The sequence below is a fragment of the Phaseolus vulgaris genome, chromosome 6, assembly GCF_051622355.1.
Source record: "Phaseolus vulgaris cultivar YP4 chromosome 6, ASM5162235v1, whole genome shotgun sequence".
NCBI lineage: Eukaryota > Viridiplantae > Streptophyta > Magnoliopsida > Fabales > Fabaceae > Phaseolus > Phaseolus vulgaris.
In genome coordinates, this window is record NC_143503.1 from 9,109,736 (window position 1) to 9,135,202 (window position 25,467).

The 25,467-nt window shown below is 38.1% G+C and overlaps 1 protein-coding gene across 2 annotated transcripts; it reads right to left on the minus strand.

The window, feature by feature from the left end:
• Positions 1 to 446: 446 nt before the first annotated feature.
• LOC137816904 (golgin family A protein (DUF1664)) lies at positions 447 to 13,258 on the minus strand. 2 transcript variants are annotated; one of them, XM_068620075.2, is made up of 11 exons: positions 13,065 to 13,258; positions 12,856 to 12,989; positions 12,674 to 12,755; positions 9,444 to 9,514; positions 9,237 to 9,338; positions 9,054 to 9,143; positions 1,841 to 1,915; positions 1,711 to 1,743; positions 1,540 to 1,614; positions 953 to 1,009; positions 447 to 869 (listed from the first exon to the last, which is right to left on the minus strand). In XM_068620075.2, exons 1-11 carry the CDS (start codon positions 13,117 to 13,119, stop codon positions 693 to 695), a joined length of 951 nt encoding a protein of 316 aa, XP_068476176.1. In that variant the 5' UTR covers positions 13,120 to 13,258; the 3' UTR covers positions 447 to 692. The 2 variants fall into 2 exon arrangements, with proteins under 2 accessions (XP_068476176.1, XP_090159414.1); XM_090303288.1 differs by lacking the exons at positions 9,054 to 9,143; positions 9,237 to 9,338; positions 9,444 to 9,514; ... (1 more) ...; positions 12,856 to 12,989; positions 13,065 to 13,258 and adding an exon at positions 6,756 to 8,308.
• Between the last annotated feature and the right edge of the window lie 12,209 nt (positions 13,259 to 25,467).

Consider the following 25,467-nt stretch of genomic DNA (forward strand, 5'->3'; position numbering starts at 1 on the left):
ATCATTGTATATATAAGCGACATTTAAGTTTACATTGGCCACATTCTTAGCCTAAATTACCTTACAATTGTTACAAGTTTTTGCGATAAACAAATTCCTGACTGTGTTAACAATATAGTTCATCCACTCTCTTCCATATTTTGTCATTAGTGTAGCAAAACAATGTTTCAAAATATGACTCGATAACTTTAGTTGTTGAAAGAAAAAGATAGAGACGTATGATGCTCAAACCATGTGCCTAAATGACAGTGTGTAACTGGTTTATACAGAATATTGTATTAATTACTATTAGAGAATAGTCAATTACTATAACTTGATATCCAAACATTCCAAATCAATCTACATTAAATATATAATATAATATTTATTCCTGATTCTCAACACAATTTTGGCATTACCCTGCCGTTAACCAGGCATCATTAGCATATCACATTTTAACAAATATCTGAAGGAATGTTGCAGAACCATTTTAAACACACTTGACAAAAGAATATACAAGATCTTGTGACATCAGTGTATTCTGTATTGAAAAATTCGTATACAAGATATACAAAAAGGTTAAGTTTGAGATGGGGGTGTGTCGTACAAACTTTGGCAGCCGTAAAAACTATACTGAAATCACCATTTGCTATCCATGTGAGAAGCAATGGTATGGAACCTATTGCGATCAAGAAGGTTCATCCGCAAAAATACTAATCGCTCACCAATCCAGTAAGGCCCTTGCTCACAGAAATGCCTAGAGGAAATGACCTGTGTATTCTTTGTTTCGAAGCAGGTTCTTTGTCATTTGAAGAAATGAGACCAACTTTCTTTGTTATTATGGATGAATTCTCAGATGTGTCTCCAGTTGTAGCAATGAATTGTAAACCCTGAAACATATACTTTTAAATAAGTAGGCAAGTATGACTAGAAGTTGAAAAACTTGATCTTAAAAATGCCAAAACTGATTAACCTTGAGTGCTTTCTTCTCAAGTGTCGTTACTGTACAAGTTGTCGGTTCTGCAATATCCTGTCAAATAAGTCAAAATCAAGGGTCAGATATTTGCATGAGAAATCACAAAAAATTTCATTGATACAGAAGTCTTAATAATGACAGAAGAATTGTGTATTGACTAGTAACTTATATAAGGCTCTCATAAATGGCGTGTCTGTATTGAATACACGTATCGGACATCGATACTTGTACGACATTCGTAGGACACATAATCAGCCATGCAAAACATCTTTCTGCTCCAAAAAAACTAAAACATACTTGTGCACATAAATCTTTATTATCAATTTATATAATTCATAATTATATAATACATAGATTTGTGTCCCTGTGTCCTACATTTTAAATATTATACATATCTCTTTGTCCGTGTCCATGTCATATTAGTGTCCATGTCATATTAGTATTCATGTCCGTATCTGTGTTACATTCCATAGCTAATAACTAGTAGTCATATATCATAAAAACCTTTCTGCTTTGCTCACAATTTTATACACTGGATAAGGTAATAAATGGGATAAAACACAAATAAAGATGAAAAATATAACCTTGTAACCATTTGGTCTGTCGTTAAATCCATCAGCAAATTGGCACAAATACCAGAGACCTGAATTGGTCATGTCCTGCACGATACCAAGGTAAAACACAAATAAATATATGAATATTTGTAAGAAAACTTGCTAGAATGTAACCTATCTCTGCAATAATAAATTTATAACCTGCTTGCCTTCAACAAGCTCGAGTTTCCCTTCCTATCAAGTTGATTAAGTCAAGTTAGAACATCAACAAGGGGACAATTTCAGTTTATTGGACGCTTAAAAGAGAGAGAAAACAAAGAGTCCAATTTACCAGCCCAGAAATCATGTTGCGTATAACTTCAATATCAAATCCAATCTGAGAAAGGTTTGACTTCACTCCTTTCACCTGCGTGCAAAAAGAATTGGAATACTTCTGAACACATTAAAAGAATTTTACCAAAGGAATTTAACCAACTGCAAAACTAGACCGCAGCAACTACAACATTTGAAGGACCAAATAAATCTTTCTTTTCATTAAGGTAACTCCTTAATAAAAATACAAAACTATAAATCACATCCAATTCACTTTTGAGAAAGGCATTAATATCTAACTAATGGAAATGCCAATAATGAATAACAGCCATAGTAAGAGAGAGGCAAACTAAAGTAATTTTGGCAACAAGAAAAAGCATAACTATAATCAAGGCTATATAATGGGTGTATCATTTTGCCACTAGCCTAGTATCGACTTTACTGTTAGGGTCAACTTTTACGACATAAACATGTTTGCAGCGTGTCTTTGTTACACTGGTACCAGAAAGGAAAGGTTAAGAGGAAAGAATGAACTTTATTAGAAAGAAAATAGTTCTGATCCACTGATTACTTGAGAGAACCAAACTCTCCACATTACACTATTTTTCTGTTCTCTCCTCCCCCCACTCTTCTAACTGTATTATATATCTTCCTTAACCCCTAACAGCCTTAATGAACAATCTGTCAGGTAGTTACAATACCTATGGGTTTAAATTCTCTGCTACCGGTTTCTTCTTCCTTGCACAAACCTTTCTAATCAAAGGTCTCCTACCAATACTCCCTTATAAAGGTCACCTTGTCCTCAAGGTGGAAGTGAGGAAAATGTTCCTGAATGTTAGCTGCAAATTCCCAGCTATGCTCGCAAACTGACAACTGTTTCCACTTAATGAGAACCTTCACATTGTCTCCTGGACCATCTCAAATGCCAAACAATGTCCTCTGGTTCAACCTTCTTCCGAAAGCACTGGGGTAAGGGTTGTGGTGAATGATGAGTTTAAGGCCCTCTTAACCACTGATATATGGAATACTGCATGAACCTTACTGTTTGCATGTAAGTTCAATTTACTGGGGTAAGTTCATGGTACCCATTTTAGTCATCAACTCCATCCAAAACTTGCTCAAAAAAATAAACTCCTGTAATTCACAATTGACGAAGAAAACCATGCCCATACGGAACACAGTGGCCACATCACTTGCTGTAAATGGATGACTTAATGCAATGAAATGAGCATATTTTTTTATTTGTCCACGACCACCAAAATAATATTCTTCCCTTTTGACTTGGGTAACTCTCCAATAAAATCCATGGAAATGGAATCCCACACTTGTGTAGGTATCAGCAAGGGATGGAGCAGCCCAGTGTAACATCTGGAAATTTGTAATATGTTCATATAAATAACTACTTACTAGACACTTATATAATATACATCTTGCAAATTATTAAACATTTTGACTCACATAATTTCCAGAACAAGGGACTATCTAATGAGTCTTATAAGACCGTTTCATCTACTAAAAATAATAAAAGAATAAAGATCAATCTTGAATTAGACAATCAAACTTTGACTAAACTGTCAAAGTTGGACTAGATGGTCAAATTTGGACTGGAAGGTCAGACCTGGATGGTCAACCTTAGGTTACACCCAACGTAGGAAAGTGTTTCACATTTGTTTTTCTAACAAACATTTCATTGAGCTACAAAATTCTTCACTTCAACCCCATCCCTTCCCGATAAACTACCGCTACCACTCTTTTAAATGTTCTGAAGAAACCTAAATGTCCTCCTATTGGTGAATCATGACATTCTTCTAGTATGGTAGGAATATGAATATAACTATGAGGAGGCACTAATTTTCCTTCATAGCACAGTTTGTCTCCCTGTAGCTTATATCCTTTATGAGACTCTGGAAACAAGGCTTGAATGATGTCTTGTAATTTGTTGTCTTGATGAACCTCTTGCACCCAATTCAAAATTGTTAAATGTAACAAGCTTAGTCCATAGTTTTTGTTACTATTTTATGTTATTTTGTTATTATTTTCATCTATAAATAAACAACCCTATTTGTGTATTTTACACAAGGATTTATCCTATTTCTATTTTTCTTTATTTTAATATGGTATCTAGACCTAGGTTAATATTTATGCCTTATTGATAAACTCATTGCTCACCGGAGTTGTTTTTTATTTCCCTGTCGCTCTACCGCCTCAGCCACATGTCGTCGCATCGACAGGATCACCTCTATTAATCGGAGCCTATTTGACTTTTAGGTTTTCTTTGTTGTCTCTAATCTTCATCTATGGCCTCTTCGGTTGCTCCCTCGCTAACATCTAGTATGTGCCCAACTTCAACTAGTACTCCTTCATCTGATACCTCAAGACAACATGTTATTTTCAATGAATTTCTCAAATGGTATGAGGATCGTCAGATCTCTAGTTCTACTCCTTCTGTTACACTCACAGGTACATCTTTTGTTAGTCTCACTCACTCTACTTCCCTTGGCCCTTGGGTTCTAGACTCAAGTGCCACAGATCACATTACTAGTAATAAATATTTTTTCTCTTCCATATCTACTACGAGCTATTTACCTTTGATTACCATGGCCAATGGATCTAGGGTCTCCTCGCATGGTGTTGGTATCATTAATCGTTTTCCTTCTTTATATATTGATAACGTTCTATATGTCTCTGGATTTCCATTTAACTTATTATTCATTAGTCGTCTCATCCTATCCCTTGATTGTGTTATTTCTTTTACCAAAGATTTTGTTTATTTACAAGATCGGATTTCGGGACAGATGATTGGCACCGGATGTGAGTCTCAAAGTCTTTTTCATCTACAGACCTCTACACATGTTGGCACGATTAAGGGTTCTCCATTTCTTATTCATGCTCGGTTGAGTCATCCTAGTCTTGCCAAGATGTAGTAGCAACTTGTTCCAAGTTTGTCTAATTTATCAAGTTTATCGTGTGAGTCGTGTCAGTTAAGGAAACACATCCGCAGTTTTTTTCCAAATAGTGTCTCACAGCGTTCTTCGTCTCCTTTTTCCTTTGTTCACTTTAACATTTAGGGACCAAGTCGTGTTAAGCTTAATTTAGGATTTCAGCATTTTGTTATTTTTATTTATGATTATTCAAGATGTACTTAGGTGTTTTTAATCAAAAATCTATATGAGTTGTTTTCTATATTTCAAACTTTTTACAATAAAATTAAAAATCAATTTGGAATTTCTTTTTGAATTTTGCGCATTGATAATGGGCGTGGATATCCTTCTCATTCTTTAAAAAAAAATTATGACTTCTCATTGTATTCTTCATCAAACTTCATGTATACCTCAACAAAATGGGGTGGTTGAGTGCAAGAATAGACATTTAGTTAAAACAACTTGAACTATTTTAATTCATGGTGAGGTTCCTCAACATGTGCATGTTATCTCATTAATCACATGTCATTTTTAGTTTTAGATAACAAAAATCCTCATTCTAATTTATTTCTTCATGACCCTGTTCACCCCTTATCTATCTAAGCTTTTGGGTCCACATGCTTTGTTCATAATTTTAGTTCTGGTCTTAATAAATTATCTTCTAAGTCACACAAATGTGTCTTTTTAAGGTTCACTCAATCACAAAAAGGATATAAAGTTTCGCACATTCTCTTAACCGCTATTTTATTTTAGATGTCACCTTCATCGAGTCTTCTCTTTACTTGTAAGTTTTCTCTTTCTCCTCCTATGTCTCCATCTAATCAAGTTAATAATATTCTTGTTGTTTGTGATCCTCTTCTTATGTCTAGTATATATAAAGATTTCCCTCCTCCGCTGAATGACTCTCTTCTAGTATCAACTCTTTCGCCCCTTTCGGCATGGTTGAACCTGATCTTCCCATTGCCCTCCGTAAAGGTATACGTTATACCCGTAATCCCTCTCCACATTATACTGCTTTAAGCTACCATCGACTATCTCAACTTTTTTATACCTATCTTTCGTCTATTTCTTCTCATTCCAAAGTCTGTAGGTGATGCCTTAGCTCATCTTAGTTGGTGTCAGACAATGCTTGATGTAATAAGTGCTCTTCAAACCAATGGAACTTGGGAACTTGTTTCTTTACCTTCTGGAAAACTTGTTACCTTCAGTTGAATTATCTTACGGTTCCTGATATTTTATTAGTGTGGTGAGGCAATTCCTTAATTCACCATGTGTTGATCATTGGAATGCAGTCATTCGTATATTGAAGTGATTCTCTTAGAAAAGGCTTGTTATATGGTCACAATAGTCATACTAGAGTTGTATGTTATTCAGATGCTAATTGTGCAGGATCTCCATTTGATAGAAGATCCGCTTCCAGATATTGTGTTTCTATTGGTGATAATTTGATTTCTTGGAAGAGTAAGAAACAAAATATTATGACAAGATCCAATGTTGAAGTAGAATATAGAGTTATGGCCTGAATTACTTGTGAGCTTATTTGGCTAAAACAGTTACATAAGAATTCCAATTAGGAGAGGTTACTCATGTGTGATAATCAGGTTGTTCTTCATATTAGCTCAAATCTCATCTTTCATGAAAGGACCAAAACATATTGCGATTGATTGTCATTTCATTCGAGAAAAGATTGTATCTAGAGACATCAAAACTAAATTTGTTAATTGGAATGATCAATTAGGAGATATTGTTATTAAATCTTTACGGGAAACTAGAATGATTAGATTTGTAACAAATTTGGTATATATGATTTATATGCACCAACTTGGAGGAGAGTATTGAATGTAACAGGCTTAGCCCATAGTTTCTGTAATTTTGTTGTTATTTTATTATTATTTTCATCTATAAATAAACAACCATATGTGTATCTTAACACAAGGGATTTATCATATTTATATTTTCCTTTATTTTAATACAAATCATCAAATTTAAGAATAGTAATTGTCGTAGACATACCTTTTCTAGATAAAGCATATTCCGATGTATTCTCTTTTCCAAGTTTATATTGGATCCAAAAGTCATGTCCAATCAATCTAGCAACCCATTTGAATTGCTCTTCACCAAATAGACGTTGGTCATTGAGAAACTTCAAACTTTTTTTACTTAAGTATCACGAGGTGTCGCTAGGGGTAGCAATGCAGAGCAAGTCGTGCGGGCCAGCCCGCAACCCACTATATAAAACGCGTGACGAACTCATTATTTTGGCTTGTTGACCCGCTTAGGCCCGCCCTGTATAACCTGCAATCCACGCCAACCTGCTATCCTCCTGTACCCCCTCAAATTTCTCCATGCACCCCATGAATTCTAGGAAATGAATTCTACAAGCCAAAATAGTTGTTCTAGAGTCCAAAAGGTAAAATAGTTGTTCCATAAAGGTTTTTCCAAAATATTACCTTTTCTCTTCTGAATTTCCATTTCAAAAAATGACTTTTATGTTATGGAAATTAAAATTTGAAATTGATGAGGTGTAGGAAAAAATTTAATGGGGTGTAGGAAGAAATTTGATGGGGTGTTGGAAGGAACACCCTAATAAAAAATACAAAATTAACTCCTCTAAATTTTGGTTCTTATCAATGTCATGTCCTCAAGCATCTCACGTGCTCTCCTAACTCCTGCCATTTTTGCCACCCCAAACACCTTTTTAATTTATAGTGTGGTAGGAATATTATGGGAATATAAAAGCCACTGGAGAAATTATTAAAATGAAAACAAATGAAAAAGGTAAAAAGTGGTCCCTAGTGATGCAAATTGAATATTGTCACGCCAACACTGCCATCCTACAGTTTGCAGACAAGATAACGAGTGTTTTCTATATATATTACAAGTGCATTAATATTTTTTATTTTTAATGAAATTTTAATTTTCTTGATGCGGGTTGGCCCGCAGGCCATCCCTTATGTGAGGCAGACCAATAGGTTCAACCCACTTTACTTAAGCAAGCGGACCAACTCGACCCGCATTTTGCGAGCCAAAGCAGGGCAGGCCAATACGAGGTAGGTCAGCCCGCATTGCCACCCCTAGGTGTCGCCCTAACAGACAGTGGCGCCATTCTGCACCACCTGCCATTAATTCTCTTACATATACCAACTTCTTTTGAGCTCTTTCTGACAACCCTTGACTCCAAAATGCTTAAGGTCTTTCTTTCTGATGCAGGAGATTTGGATGCATTCGTCTCTATCGTAAATGGATGGAAAAAAATTTATATTGCCAATATAGGTAAGCTTGGTTCTGCAGATTTTAATTGTTCAAAGGGGGCCTGCATTGTACATCACCACATATTTAGTAGCTAAGTTACTGGCTTAGCTATCTTGCCATACTCCTTTACAAATTTGCAGTAATAACCCTCGAGTCATTGTGTCTACCTTCTTAGGATTTGTTATGAACCCTTCTTCTGATATTACATGACCTAAATATTCTAGAGTTACATTTCTTCTTGTTTACCTTCAACTGATTCTGATCCACCACCTCCAAAATGTGTTCTAAGTATTGCATATGTGAGTGAATGTCAATAAAGAAGATTAGTTTATCATCAAAGAAAGCCAAAACGAACTTACGCATATATGGTTTGAGAACATCGTTCATAAGTGCCTAAAAGGTTGAGGGGGAAATTGGTTAACCCACTCATGAGTCCTAAATGGCGTTTTCTAAATGTCTTCTTCCCCGCATTTTTTATCTAGTGGTAACCTAATTTTAAATCTAATTTGGAAAAAATATCAACACCTCCTAATTCATCAAGCAACCCATCTATAACCGGAATAGGAAACTTATTAGGTACTATTATCTTGTTTAAGGCTCTACAATCTACACAGAATCATCAATCCCCATCAATAATTAGGTTAGACCCCTTCCATCTTTAACCGTTGACTTTGTTCTTATGTGTCTAATTGCCCATTTAATTTACTTTGGGTCACTCAATTAACTAAATCTCTTGATATTGTCTTCACCTTCACTAAAAATGTTACCTTACAGGAAAGGATATCGAGATGGACAGTTGACTTCAGTTGTATGGCCTACGTTTCTTATGGTGATCTTTATACACCAAAACAAACATATTGAATCGGTCATTCCTATTCATGATTTTCTTTAACTGAAGCAATTAGTCTTAATGCTTGATGCACCCAAGAAGACAAATCAAGAGTGGTCATTTGATCTTATTTTATTGAGCTACGATGTTCTTTTGATCAAACACTTTTTTAATGAATTACCTTAACACCTTAAATTACCTAGGAAGAAAAGAAAATTCACTTCCCTTACATCATCAGATATAAGTTGACCTAACTCATTATGCTCTTCCAACTTCAAGTCAAGACCTTCCAACCTCTTTGTAAGATGCCTTTTTGTTGACTGCACAAATTAAATAACCAAAATGAGTCAGCAACACCCAAAGATGAAAAATGTTCATATAGGAAAATAGAAATGCCAACACAAACTACTTACTGCCAATGTTTCATGTACATTTTCTAATTGCTTTGACACAATTTCTACAGCATTAACCATATTCCTCTTTGTCACAAACATTACATCAGAAAATGACCATCCCTACAAGAGACGAGAAATATATGGGTTTAATCAACATCATCACATCATATGTTGATTCCTAATTAAATGTACTTGTTAAGGAAATATGATTGGATTGTCACTTACCTTCCACCACATATAACAATATCCCATAGCTCCTATTGCAGCAGCAGGTAGTAAGTAAGAAGAAATGCCCCCTATGTTGAAACATTAACATCAACATATATAATGAACAGGAACTCATATACATAGTGAAAGAAAAAATAATCTTACATTAGATAGTAAAATATCTTTACACCAGAAACAAACTTCCCATGATTACACAAATTGCCTGCACCTAGCCAGGAGATTGAGAATGTCCAAAACCACATCAAATATGTAATAAATGAAATGAATATCTATCTCGTGCCCAAGTCTCTAAGGCCTTTTTGGTTATCTATCTCACCAAAGACCCAAACTCATTCACTCCATTTAGCTTTATCTCTATGGTTAGTCATGGTATCCTTCTCAATAAGTTACTATTTACTTCTATAACATTTATTGGTAATTATGAACATGTCAATATTTTTTAGCATTTTTATTGAGTGTTTGTATGCATAGAGTATGAATTATAACTGTACAAAAAAATTCAAAATAGAAGTCATCTCACTAATGTTGAAGATGGATGAGGCTCATCTCTACCTAGCCTTAGTGTGTTTGATGTAGATGTTAGCTAGTTTTGCTTTGTAGGTTGCAATGTGTCTTAGATGATCTTGTACTCTAGGGTTGTGTGTATTCAAGGTTACCTTTTGCTACATGACCTATCCTAGATGCCTAACCAAGCATAGATCAAGCATTTGAAGTGATTAAAAGTTTTTCCAAAAGCTTTTTAGAGTTCTCTCCAAAAAATCAGGATACTGCACAAAAAATAAATCTGTTCTCTGTAAAAGAATAGGTTTATTTTTTGTGTGCTGAAAGGATTTTCGAAAGTTGGTTAGGGCAACTCAGTCAGTTATTTCAGTTAGCTGAGTTGGCAGTTTTCCTAAAAATAAATCTGTTTAGTTTAAAACTGAATCTGTTGTTTTCATAACAGCTTTTCAACTGTTTTTTGAAAAGAAGTTAGAAACTGTTTTCTATATAAAGAAAAGCTTAAGGATGCTGAGCAATCACGTTTTTGACAGAGATTAAACACTTTCTATGTGAGAAGAAGGATTGAAAAGAGTTTTTAAAAGGTTTTCCAAAGGGATTTTCAAGTGAGCTTGTTCTAGGAAAACTTTGATCTTGGTGAAGGTGCTGGTGCAGTTCTGCAGCAAATTGAACTACTGGTTTTGAGTTCTTGCATCTTCTTTTCAAGGGTTATCTTTCCTTTATTCTGGTTTGTAAAGGTGTAAGTGTTAATCACTCCTTGATAGGGTTTCTTGGAGTGCAAGGTGTGCTGAAATAGGGTTTTTCAGCATTGGTTGTATTGTTCTTGTAGTGTTCAAGAACTGTTGTGTTTGTAAGTGATTGATACTGTTTTTAATGGATTCCACCTTGGAATAAGGTGAAACTGGATGTAACTCTGTATGAGTGAACCAGTATAAAAACTTGCTTGTCTTTTCCTCTCATCCCTGCACTCGTTTCTGGTTTTGCTTAATTCTGTCAAGAACTAAATCTGTTCTTTTGAAATCAAATCTGTTCTTTTGAAATCAAATCTGTTAATTCTGGGTTTAATAAAAATTGTTCTTCCTGATTTGTTAAAGTTCTCTAATCACTAACAAAGTGTTTGTATATGAGGTTTTAATTGGTTTAAGAACAAATAGTCTTATTCATTAAATCCTGACAAAGATTCATTCCCTTTGAAACCTTGTGTTGAATGAACTTGATTGATTTCTTGGCATAATCTGTATTCTTCAAGTTGGTAAAAGCTAACCAATCTGATTCTGTTATATCTCTCTGTTTGATTGCAATTTTAATCTGAACAAGTTCAAATTGTGTTAGACTGTTCTAAAGAATCAATCTGTTTCTTTTAAAAACAATCTGTTATTTTTCCTCTGATATACTAAAAACTGTTTGCATTTGCAAAAAATTTATATGTTCAATTCACCCCTCCCCTCTTGAACTTAAACACTAATAGACCCAACAACTAAGTGTTATAACTATTGTAGCATTATTTAGGTCAGCCATTGTGTGCCATTATCATGAAATAATAAATATGGTGTAAACACGTTAACATTATTAAGAAGTGGACTTTAAGCTTACCACGCACGAGTTGGTAGCCTCGGCATAAGGGGAATGTTGGAAATCACACATCGACTAGAGATTAGGACATTTCATAATATATAAGTGGGTGCAAACCTCATCTTATAAGCCGATTTTATGAGGTTGAGTTAGGCTTAAAGTCCACTTCTTAATATGATATCAGAGTCATTTCGAGTTTATCCTAACGAGTGTTTGCTGGGCTTATCAGGCCACTCGCTATCAGGCCGTTATTGGACCATCCATAATATATAGTCACACGCACAAGTTGGTAGCCTCGACGTGAGGGGATGTGTTGGAGATCCCACATCGAATAGAGATTAGGACATTTCATAGTATATAAGTGGGTGCAAACCTCACCTCAAAAGTTGGTTTTATGAGGTTGAGTTGGGCTTAAAGTCCACTTCTTAATATAGTATCAGAGTCATTTAAAGTCTATCCTAGCGAGTGTTTGGTGGGCTTATCAGGAAACTCATTATCGGGTCGTTATCAATTCTTTAAGAATAAGTAGATAGACTTGACCGATAAATTTGCATTTGGTTGAGTGAAGCTATCTTGGAAAACCCCGAAAGCATACCGTTTATGGTTTAAAGTTAGCAATTTCCTTAACACATGATTAAAAGAAATAGATTTCACAAGGTTAAGGCCTGGATAAATTTTTCAATAAGCACTTCCAAAAATAAGAAGGAAAAATAAATTAAACTTCTCCCATAAGTCTAAAAGCTAATTTAAAGTCAAAAAGTTTATTTACCTTAAGGATACACTATTGTTTACTTATAGGAGAAGATTAATTCATTTTACAATGTTATTTTCATTTTCTATTAAACACTTGAAGTTTATCCAATCAAGGCCTAAGTCTTTATTAAGTACTTGGGTAAGCCTAAGACAATTATCATTAATAATTCTTAAACAATGTAATGTAAGAAGCAAGTCTACAGAGAAAATGAGCATTGGTTGGTAAACTTAACATCATAATCACGAAGCCAGTGAGGAAAGATGTTTAAATAAAACGTTACTGAGCAGCATTCTATCATGGATTCATCGAGGTCTAAAAAGTAAATTATTTATCCTCTGATGTTTAATATCACAACTGAAGAAAGGAAAATACAGAAATTTGCAATAGAATTCAGTTGAAGTACCAGAAGAAGAAGAATTGGCATTGAAGATGGTGACAGGGTGGGACAAGGTCAACTCCCTGATCTCCTGCGCTAGCTGTCGAATCTGAGCTTAAAATAGACCGTTAAATAAACAATTGAATACGGTGTGTGGCAGAGAAATAGAGAAGAATTGTGCGTATGAAGATGACATGAGAAATATGCACCTGTGCAGCAATAAGCGCAGCATCATATCTGCCTGGTAAAATCTCAGCATCGTCGACGCCCTTGAGTAACTCCTGAAGCTGTGCGATGAGACCAGATAATTGGCCACTCCTCAGCAAAACAGAACCACTCAAACCTAACGAACAAGCAAAAGCAAAACACGTTAATTGGTAAAGGAGTTGGTAATAAACCCAATCACTCACTTACTTACCGGCACCAACCAGAATCAGAACCTTGGAGGTGTTCACGCCGGCTTGCAACGCCATGCTATTCTCCAACCTCTTCGTCCCTTCTCCTTCTATCACAAACTCTTCAACGGAAAGGACTTTTCAATTCAATATTTTTAGTGCTGTTTCTTTTTGCACCCCTACATTTTAGCGGTGTGTAAGAAAGAAGTACATTTTTTTAGTTACAAAAGGCTAAGTAAAGTAGACATTAATTTATCAAATAAATATTAATTGCAAAATAATTAAATAAAAAATAAGATTAATTAACCAAAATCATACTATTTTTTAATAAATTTTTCCCTATATTTTTTTAGAATAAAAAAAAAAATTAATAAATAACTTTTCTGTAAACTAAAATTAAGTTAAAATTTATCTTTCTTTTATAAAGTAATTTACCAATAAATTAATTTATGACAATTTACTTAAAAGAGAGAAAAGAAAGCGAGTCTAATTTATTAGCCTAGAAATCATGTTGCGTATAACTTCAATATCAAATCCAACCTAAGAAAGGTTTGATTTCACTTCATTCACCTACGGTGCAAAATATAATTGAAATACTTTTTATGTACATTTTTTTCCCACACTCCTACATTCATATTCATGTGCAATTGCTAAATTATTCTTGTGAAATTTTAAAAAACCCTCGAGACATTGTATCACCATCACAATGTACCACTGTCACAATGTTTTTGTCTTTCTTCTCTGCATTTTTTGAGAAAGCAAATCAAAGTATGGTAATTTTTTGAGACAGCAAATCGGAGTGCGGCAACAAGCGACGGTGCATTGAATTGATTATTGTGCGTTCTTTTGTGGAGTTGGTTGGTTTATGGCAGCTGGTGGTGGTTGGTTAGTGTTTGTCATGGCTTTGAGTTTAAAGAAGGTAAGTATATGTTTTGTTTTGTTTTTCATAAAGGGTATTCTATTTTTTTCTGGCATATCAGTGAATCATAGTGCATATGGGACGTTTTCGGATTGAGTTGTTGATAGAAGAGGTCCAAGCACCACTACAACTGAGAGTCCACCACCTTGTCATATTGGGCCAATCACTAGGGTCATGGCTAGAAAGCTTAAAGAGTATTGGAACACTGTCACTCATGGCAGAGAGACCTATCTATACATGCTCAAAGACGTCATAGCTCCTAGTGTAGAATAGCTTTTAAATTCTTGTCAAAGTAGCATAGAATATTTCTTTTGTAATTTTGTTAAAAATGCAAATTGGTACCTAAAATGCTAACCTAAGTTTAATTAGAGTTTCCTAAACTCTTAATTAAACTTAGAACCGGCCCAAGCTAGCCCAAGGTGGAGCGTAAGTTCTAGATCTATTTGCACATGCTAGATTCTAGAACTTACTTCCCATGTGCTGAATTTTAGGCGCCAATTCACTCCTTGCATAGCTTTGAATTTCCCTCTCATTTTCACCTTGTGTAAACCGGCCTCCAATACTGTTTAAGGAGTGCATTGGCTCTTAGTTTTACAAGATTAATACACTTAGTGAATTGTTGCCAAATTGTGCCAATTTCACTTCTTGCCCAAAAACCTCTTAGGTTAGGCTATTGATCTTTAAATATCCCCCTTACCAAAGAGAGTTGGCCTCACCACTCTCAATCCCTACCTTTCATGCACCTTCAAGGTCACCATAGCTCCTAGGAGGACCTTGTTTCGTTTACACTCCATGAAGCTTCCGCCAATCACCAACAATTCTACAAACAATGAAGGCACTTCTCCATCAGTTGCCCGTCATACAAAATCGAAATGATTGATCCAGGAGTTAGTTGGAATATGTTGTTCATAATGAATCCAAATTTGCAATTCTGGTATAAGGCTTTGTGTCTTTTTGTTGTTGATGTTTGATGTTTTATGCATTGTTTTTGTTGGGTGAGTTTTGTGCATTTTTTTCTTGGATCACATATTCTAAAGTGTATTTATTTAATTCAAGAATACATATTTCATAATTGTCTCTCGAAACCTAATTTCCATGAACCTCTTAACTTCATAACCACTAAAAAGCTTTTAAAGGAAACTCAATTCTTATTTCCAAAAGTTAACCAACAGTTTGAAAAGACAGTCACACCTCCACCCTTATCTGCAGACCTTAACGCACCCTCTACCAATGCCAACAATCAAACATACAAAACAATTGTAACCATGGAAGCCATCAATAGTGCCTTTTCAAATAAAAATGGCAAGGCTAATTTTGGTATTTTGGAAAATATAGGGATGTAGGAAGAAATACCTTACTTATTGTATTGGTCAGGAGCTCGACTCGGTCCAAGCGTTTAGGTTAGCTTTGTTATGTTTTTTTGTTATGATTATACGTTTTCTGTTAAGATTATATTCTTCCTGTTGAATCTGATTGGAGAAAACAGTTGAAGGGATATCTATAAAAGGGGCTTGAGACCCCTAGTAAAGGTATGTTGTTTCTGAATACTCTAGACTGAAACTGATTTGATATTTGAATGGTCTCACTAACTTAATCGTTGAAGTGTGATCAACAAGTAGAGCCCCCTTTGTCCCAGTGAAGTGACACCTTGAAGCCGCAATTGGAGACAAAGCAGAAGAAGAGTTTGCCCATTCAGTTTGTTCGAAGTCAACTACCGAGAACATTTGGCATCCAATGTGGGGCCCGATAAAACTTGATCACATCCACATTTGTGATTGAGCCTTCTGACGTGATGAGAAACACAAGGCAAGGCCCGCAGGGATCTGAAGGAAGCGATGCCCCCACCTTCAGCAACTCATGGATGCTATGAAGGCCCTCCAAGAGGCGAACGAGGAGCACATAAGAGAGCAAGAGCAGATCCAAGAAGAAGCCAAGGTCGAGCAGGAGAGGCTACAAGCGGAAGCCCGAGCTGAGCAAGAGCTTCTACAGGATCGTTTGATGTTAGAAATTGAGGCCTCCCAGATAGATATGGAGGAGCACACACAAACCAATGAGAAATTACGAAAGAGCCTGCACCGATGTTCCACCACGAAACGATCTATGAACTTGTCAACGAGAGATAATCCCAAGCCATTCTCGTAGAAAATCATGGATGAGCTTGTGCCATATCATTGCATCACACCTAAAATCGCCTTTTTCACAAGAATAGAGGACCCTGAAAATCATCTCATGGCATTCAATGCTCAAATGCTCATCTCTGGAGGATCGGATGTCATCCGATGTAAGATGTTCATGGGCACTTTTACAGGTACAACCCTATAATGGTTCAGTGGCATCCCGGATGCTCAAATCACCTTTTTCCCTCAGTTCTTCAGAATGTTTAGAGAATAGTTTTCGGTCAACAAGGTCAAACTCCCGAGGCTGTACGACCTTTTCAGCATCAGACAAAGGGAGGGAGAGACACTGAAAGATTATCTGAATAGGTTATGTGAGGTTACGATAAGACTTAAAATGCATGATGAAGAGATGATGATCGTCGCCTTTGAATAAGGGATATTGGCTTTAGTAGAGACATTTCCGAGGTACGTGAACGAGTTGTCGCCCACATCGAGGCGAAAGAGACTGTACTAAGGAAGAACAACAACTAACGCTCAAGGAAATCTAGGCCTAAGGAAAGTAACCAAGATCGACTGTTGCGAGTCAATGAAACCTCTGTCGAGAAGAGAACGAACTCAAGGTACGTACCATATGTAGCCAAGAAAGATGAGCGCAAGGTGAAGGCCAGGGAAGAGTCAACAACTCGACCCAAATTCTGAGTATCCTATAAAGAGCTCTTTAGTATGCCAGGTAGGGGTGGCAAAGCGGGTCGGTCCGCCCCGCATACAAAATGCGGCCTCGTTTTCATGACCCGCCACGCATGCGAGTTGGCCCGCTTTTTTTTTTAACATTGAGAAGGAGTGGAGGCAGTAGCGGTGTGCAGCAGCGAAGCGACAGTAGCGTGCGACAGTTGCAGGCGAAGCCACGCAGAGTCGCAAGCGGAGCGAGCGACACCACTGCAAATGAGAGTGCGTAGTGTGTTGTGTGTGTTTTTTGGAACAGCGTAATTGCATTGTGTTTGAAGTGAAAACCTAATTTTCTTTCACTCAAAGTTGTCACTCCTCCACTAGACCATTGTTGTCAAGTCAATTAATTTTTATTTATTTATTTATTTTTTGCGAGCTAGCGGGTTATGCGGGGCTGGTTAGCAGATTGAAAACGTCAGCATGCCCTGCGTTTTTTACCGTGGGCCAGCCCGTGTTTAGCTAGGAAAAACCAGAGGGAGAGGTTGCTATCAAGGACCAAACACATGAGACATCGGTTCATGGAGAGTTGAACACCGTCTCGGGAGGGTTTCCGAAGAAGGAAGCTCGACTTCCAAACGTAAATGATACGCACGAGCGGTGATCTCCCTAGATACGAGGATATCCGATCACCTTTTAAAGCCCACACTCTACTTCACGAATTTCGACTCGGAGGACGTGGTTCCTCACGAGGATGATCCGGCGGTGATATTTGTTGTCATTGTGGGAAGGAACGTGCACAAAGTCTTGATCAATCAATGGAGTTTGGCTGATCTGATGTTCTAGGGAATGTTCACCAGTTTGCAGTTATCTCCTAACCAGTTGAGGCCATACGACGGGTGTTTGGTCGGCTTCACGGGAGATCAGGTAGAAGTATGAGGGTATGTTAAGTTGAGGACGAATTTCTCCGATGAAAGCGCGGTCAGGACGATTACTGTCAGGTACATCATTATTAACGTGTCTTCTACTTACAACTTGATTTTGGGGTGACCTTCCCTGAACAAGTTGGGTGCGGTAGCCTCGACAACCCATATGAAGATGAAGATGCCTTCTCTTGAAGGAGGGGTGATTACCATAAAGTCCAATCAGTTGACGACACGAAAATGCTACTTGAGTAGTTTGAAGAATTGAAGGGGAACATACACAATCGTTGTCCAGGCAAGAGAGACATAATGGATTATGGAGGCAGATGTTGTCAATGAGAGGCGACCTGGACCTGCTGGAGAGGTTCATGAAAGGGAGATAAAAGGGAAGAAGTTCAAGCTTGGCACCTCGTTGTGTTAGGAGTTAGAAGATAAGATATTCAAAGTAATATCAGAGAATATGAATTCTTTCGCATGGTCATCCGTGGACATGCCCGGGATAGACCCAAACTTTTTATGCCATCGGCTTACCATGGATGAGAGGGTCAAGCCTATGGTCCAGAGGAGAAGAAATTTCAATGAAGATAAATGCTTAGTCATCCGAGAAGAGACTCGAAAACTTTTGGTTGTTGGCCACATAAGGGAGATCCAATACCCTGAGTGATTGATAAATGTTGTGTTGGTAAAGAAGGCCAACGGGAAGTAGAGGATGTGCGTCGACTTCACTAATTTGAACAAGGCTTGTCCCAAGGATTCTTACCCGCTACCGAGCATAGACTCCTTGGTTGAAAATGCCTCAAGTTGTCGGTTATTAAGCTTTCTGGATGCGTTCTCGGGGTATAACCAGATTCGTATGCACCCGAAGGACGAAAGTAAGACAACCTTTATGGCCAAGGTTGCCAGTTACTACTACAAGGTCATGCCCTTTGGCCTTAAAAATGCTGGTGCAACCTATCAAAGACTGATGGATCGGATCCTCGCCCCCATGCTCAGGCAAAATGTCGAAGCGTATGTAGACGACATGGTTATCACGTCGAATAGGAAACACCAACATATTACTGATTTGGAAGAGCTATTCACAACAATAGCAAAGTACAACTTAAAGCTTAATCCATATAAGTGTGTGTTCGGGGTAGAAGCAAGAAATTCATTGGCTTCCTACTAACTGAAAGGGACATAGAGGCGAAGCTCGACAAATGCACGACAATTATAGGGATGAGGAGCCCGACCAATGTGAAGGAGGTGCAACAGCTAACCGGGCGCATGGCCACCCTCTCTCATTTTTTGTCTGCTAGAGAAGACAAGGGGTACCACTATTTCCAATGTCTTAAGAAGAACAATCGTTTTGTGTGGATTAGTGAATGCGAGGAAGCTTTCACCAAGTTGAAAGAATACTTGGCCAGTCCCCTTGTTCTTGCTAAGCCAATTCCAGGTACCCTTAGTTGACTTTATTTTGCAATTACAGATCGGGAAATCAACTCAGCCCTTTTTCAAGATCAGGATAAAGTCCATAAGCCAATCTATTTTGTGAGTAAGGTACTGTAGGGACCGGAAACTCGGTATCAAGTCATCAAGAAAGCTGCCTTAGCCGTAGTGTTTACAGCTCGGCGACTTCGCCTCTATGTTCAGAGCTTCACCGTGATCATGATGATCGATATGTCCATTCGCCAGGTCCTTCAAAAGCCCGATATAGTAGGTCGGATGGTCCGTTGGGCGGTGGAATTATCTGAGTTTGACATATAGTATGAACCACAGGGGTTGGTTAAGGGTCAGGTATACGCTGATTTCATGGTAGAAATTTCGTCTAAGGACTCCTAACCCGATTCAAATGACTTTCGTTGGGTCCTTTCAGTAGATGGATCCTCCAATCAACTAGGGAGTGGAGCTGGGATCATTTTAGAAGGGTCGAGCGGGCTTCTAATCTACCAAGCCCTTAGGTTTGCGTTTAAAGCGAACAACAATCAAGCCGAGTACGAGGCCTTGATAGCCGGGATGTTGCTAGCCAAGGAGTTGGGAGCTCGAAGCTTGCTAGTCAAAAGTGACTCATTGCTTGTCACTAGGAAAATCACAGACGAGTATCAGGCCAAGGACCCACAACTAACTTCATACCTCAAGTACGTGCAGATCTTGAGATCAACTTTCTCTACGTTTGATCTTGTTCATGTTCCTAGAGACCTGAAGGAGGATTAGTCGAGGTCAACTATATGGAGGTCTTAGGGGTCAGCTCGGAAAAAGGAAGAAGACATTAGTCGATGATTCAAGAAACACTGAAAGTCCCAAGAATAATTAACTACCTATGGATTATCGGGGGATGAGTTTCCTGAAGTTTTGCAGGTCGGCACCATAGAGACTTGGATAACATTTTACAAGTGTTACCTCGCTGATGGGGTTACTTCTTGTCGAGCCCGTGGAGACCAAGATTGTTAAGAGGAATGCAAGGCGATATACCTTGATAGATGGAAATATTTTTCGTCTCGGTTATACCTACCCAATTCTCACATGTGTATATGGAGATCAATGTTCTCGCATAATGGTCGAGCTCCATGAAGGCGTTTGCGGTAGTCACATAGGAAGACGAGCCTTGTCATTGAAGGTCATCCGCGTTGGGTATTATTGGCTGACCATGAAGGAAGATTGTGTGAAACATGCGCAACGCTGTGAACAATGTCAGAAGCACGCTGATTGGTGCCACGCACCAGCCGAGGAGCTACGGTCAATTTATAGTTCGTGGCCTTACCATACATGGGGAATAGACATTTTAGGTCCTTTCTCTTTGACGATACGTCAGATGAAGTATCTCATGATGGCCATTGAATACTTCACCAAGTGGATTGAAGCCGAGCCAGTTGCAAAAATAACTACTCACAAGGTACATCATTTTGTGTGGAAGAACATTGTGTGTCGTTTTGGGATTTCGAGACACCTAGTGTCCGACAACGGAACCCAAGTTGCCAGCCAACAGCTGGGTAAGCTTTGCTCGGAGCTCGGAATAAAGCAGGTGTCTGCCTCGATAAAACACCCTCAGATGAATGGCCAGGTTGAGTCAGTTAACAGAGTCCTATTAAGAGGTTTGAAGAGAAGGTTAGATAAAGCCAAAGGAACTTGGTCAGAAGAAGTTCCCAGAATTTTGTGGGCCTATCACACCACTCCGCAATCAACAACCAAATAGACGCCTTTCAATTTGGTATATGGGTCAGATGCCATGATACCAGTGGAGATACAAGAGAATTCTCTTGGGTTCCAAAGCTTTGGTGTTGAGGAATCAAACGAAGGGAAGAAGGTAAACCTGAATTTGTTGGACGAAGTGCGTGAACATGCTCGTATTAACTTAGAGGCTTTAAAAAGAAGGGTGGAGTTAAAGCAAAAGACCAAGATGAAACCTCGGCAATTCAAGGTTGTCGATTGGTGAAGCGAAAGGCTCACCCCTACAAGTTGGAAAATAAGTTATCTCTAAAGTGAATTGGCCCGTTCCGCATAGTTGAGGTGCTCGGAAATGGGGTGTATAGGCTGGAGACCTTGGAAGGAGGAGCCATTCCACGAATGTGGAATGTGGCAAACCTCAAGTTTTACTTCAGTTAAGATATTTCATTTTAATGCTTTCTTTTTTAACAATCTGATGTTTAAGGTGATGCTCTTTTTCCCTTGAGAGGGTTTTTTAACGAGGTCATCTAGTGATAGATTTTTTCTCAGAAGATGGTGCATTAGTTTTGTTTATTTACTTGAGTTAGCACACAATAAGTTGACCTAGCTCGGCATAAGTATGTCTACCCGAGCATAGGCGCCCTGTGAGATAAAAATTGTTTGCTGATTTACTCGAGTTAGCACACGGTAAGTCGAACTAGCTCGGCGTAAGTACGTCTACCCGAACTTAGGCGCCCTGTGAGATAAAATTTGTTTATTGAGTTATTACACGGTAAGTCGACCTAGCTCAGCGTAAGTAAGTCTACCCGAGCATAGGCACCATGTGAGATTAGTTTGCCTAGCGGTTCACTTGATTTAGTGTCAGGTAAGACAACCTAACTCGGTGTAAGTACTACTACCCGAGTATAGGTGCCATGCGCGTGAAATTGGTATAAATGAATTGCTTGACAAGGTAAGACGACCTAACTCGGCGTAACAGCGACCACCCGAGTATAGGCGCTCTGTGAATTGGTTTTTGTGAATAGAGTCATCCGCACATGGTAAGACATCCTAGCTCGGAATGAATAGAGTCATCCGAGTATAGGCGCTCTGTGAAGAAGAATTTATTTGATGGAAGTACATGATAAGACGACCTAGCTTCGTAAATATGACTACCCGAGCATAGGCGCCTTGTGAGTTGAATTTATTTGTTAAGTTATGTAGTTTGGCATGCGCTAAAGTGACTTTGTATAGAATGAACAAGGTCGTTCGAGTATCGATGCCTTGTAAAGATAAGTTGCTTGATAGGTATGAAGATGATGGTCGAGCCTGAGACAGCGGCAGCTACCTCAGTAGGCACTCTATAAGGTGAGGCATTGTGGAATCTATGCAATAATCATACCAAGAGTCGCCCAATATGGAGGATGTTTATGAAATCGAGTTGAGGCAAGAGTTTGCCCTAACTGTGAAAGCATCACTTACTTAAAGGTAGACGTTTTTATCAAGGTAAAAAAGTTGTTACTTTCACGCTTAAGCTAACAGAAGCTTGTTATATGATTGTGTTAAAATAAAGAGAATAAGTTAAGTAACGAGGCATGCATTTGCAAAGGTCTCAAAATCACTATGCATAAGAAGAAGCAAAAGTGTTGTTAAACATGAAGTGTTCAAATTGTTAAGTGTTAAGAGAATTTAACATATTACAAACCATAAAAGTTTAAGTTAATCATCCCTTAGTTGTGCATCGACACGGGGGCCGAGATCCGAGAAGTCCAAATCGGGATGGAGCGTTGATGCTTGTTCAAGAGCTGCCTCGAATCCTACAAGGTAGGGTTGGGCAACATCTTGCTTGAAGGATTTTGTGGCCTTGACAAAGACCTCGTCTTTGCGGGTCAGTTCCCCTTTCAGCTTGTCAACTTTGGCTAAGAGTTTGTTTCTTTCCTTGACCATGCTTGCTGCCTCTTGGACTCGGTTTGCTGCCTTTTTAGTCTTCTCAATTCGGAGTCGTTCAGCTTCTTGATGTAATCCCTTCGAATGTGTGAGCTCAAATTGAAGGCGGTTTATCTCTTTGTGAAGCTCCACATTCTCTTGGATTCTCTGGTCCTCCGTTGCTCTCAGAGCCCTCGTCTTAGCAACGACCAAGCAACCCATGGCAAAAGCTTGCCCAAATTACTTCATGGCGTCACGAAGCAGATGATCTTCGTCATGGGCCATGAGCCTATCTATATCTTCGTTGGGCATGAAGGTCGTTTCACCATATGTGGGGATGTGAAAGTCTAGATCCCACAAGCTCTTCCTCTTAGAGCTCTCTGTTTTGCATTCTTGAATGCGAAGCATGCCTAGCTGAGTGAGTGACATCTTGATGTGGGGCTCGACCATCTAAGTGAAAGTGCTCAGTGGGGGGAACGGTTACCTTCCTTTTTCTCTTAAAAACAAGCTCCGAGGTGGTTTTCTCATCCTACTCGGTCGGGGCTTGAATGATTGTGACTGAAGCTTTATTTTTTTGAGTTCCTTGGGCATGTTAGCAGTTGCCCTCATCTTTTTAGCCATCTCGACTAACTCTGCCTTGCTGATGTTAGACAACATCCTGCCTGCAAAGAAAACAAGTAAATGATTAATAACGATAGCAAAGTTATTTTCACCAAGGGGAGGAAATGAGGAGTACCAGTATAAGCTTTCAGAGCACCGGAGATGTACTCTTTGGTCAACAAGAAGGAGGTGTCAAAAACCACCTTCAAACTCGTCAGGAACTCGCAAATTCCTTGGTCTTTTGGTGATAGTATATGGCCTTAAACGATAGGGGGGTGAATTGTTTAAGAAAGATTTTCATAAACTTTTAAGCCTTAGAATGAAAATACTTCAAGAAAACCTTGATCAAGAAATCAGTTTTTCAAAACATAAAGCAAAAGCACAATATTGGAAAAACAATCGGTTGTTTTACCGAAACAATCAGTTGTTTATACCAGTTATCAAATAACAAAACTGAATTTAAAGAGATAGGGGTAGAGAGAATGTACACAAATGTTTATACTGGTTCACTCCAAACCCAGAGCTACATCCAGTCTTCTCAGAACCCTGAGGAAATCCACTAAGCAATCACCACTTGATCACTTACACAACAACCAAGAGAATGACCTTGAACACCTCAAGAAACACACTCTCCTTGGTCAACACAACAACACCAAGATTGATGATCTTGATCCCCTCAAGAACACACAACCAATCTTAGCAAACACAGAAACGAAACTTGTTTACAGAGTACAAGGATTACACTTGTTACAGAAGATAATCTGAAATCAATACAAGCAGAATCATATTCCACAAACTTTGATCAATCACAAACTCTTAGCAATCTCAGCTCTTTGAAAAACTCAAAAACTCTTAGTGAAAACTTGTCAAAGATTGATTCTTAAATCTGTTATTCTGAATTTATTCAAAGATGTAGTTTGTTATCAAATCTTAACAAACTCTTAAATTGCATTAAAAGATTGGTCAAAGCATTTAATGACTGAAGCGTAAGCAGTTAAATCATTTAAAGCTCAGTCAAAGATAAAACAGTTTTTCTGTTATGGTCCCAAAACAAACAATCGGTTGTTTCCTCGAATCAATCGGTTGTTTTGGTTCTTAACAGTTCAACCATTTGAAAAACAGTTTTCAATCTTTTTCTCAAAACACCTAAGTACAAACAATCGGTTGTTTCGACAAAACAATCGGTTGTTTCGACAAAACAATCGGTTGTTTGAACTTAGTTTGAAAACATTTTACTTTCACAAAGATTGAGATTCTTATGCTTTAGATTTAATCAAAGGGTGAATTACAAACATCAAACTACCCAGAACTATACTAAACCAGCACAACAACACCAAGCACAACAAAGGCTTCAACATCCTTCAAAGGATTTGGATTCTTCAAAGCTTGAACACCACTTGGTTCAACAACCCTCATCTTTTTAGCCATCTCGACTAACTCTGCCTTGCTGATGTTAGACAACATCCTGCCTGCAAAGAAAACAAGTAAATGATTAATAACGATAAGAAAGTTATTTTCACCAAGGGGAGGAAATGAGGAGTACAAGTATAAGCTTTCAGAGCACCGGAGATGTACTCTTTGGTCAACAAGAAGGAGGTGTAAAAAACCACCTTCAAACTCGTCAGGAACTTGCAAATTCCTTGGTCTTTTGGCGACAGATCTTCCAGACGTCTGGTACTCTGGAATTTAGGCTCGAGGGTCCAGTAAAGGGGAAATCCATCCAAAAGGGTTGGATCTCCTGTTGAAGCTCAGACTTTAACAAATTTTCCTTTAAAGTTTTTATATGAAAACTAGAAGAGGGTGAGCAAAGCTCTTCCAGGGGCGCCGTTCAGAGATACCCACAACATACTGCTAGTGTGTTTAGCCTCGAAGAAGTAGAGAAAAACTTCAACAGGCGGCGAGATGCCAAGCTGTGAGCACAAAATGTTAAAAGCACGAATAAATGTCCAACTATTAGGGTGTAATTGGGCAGGGGCAACATTGAGCTCGGTTAATAGTTTTTTTTCAAAAATAGATAAGGGGAGACGCAAGAGAACTTTTTTGAAAAACGTGACATAAAAGAAACAAAATTGACCACCACAGATGGACTCTCCCTCCCTACACTCTACAGTTTTTACATTACACTCGTGTCTTTTACCCATACTACACCCGTTTTCTC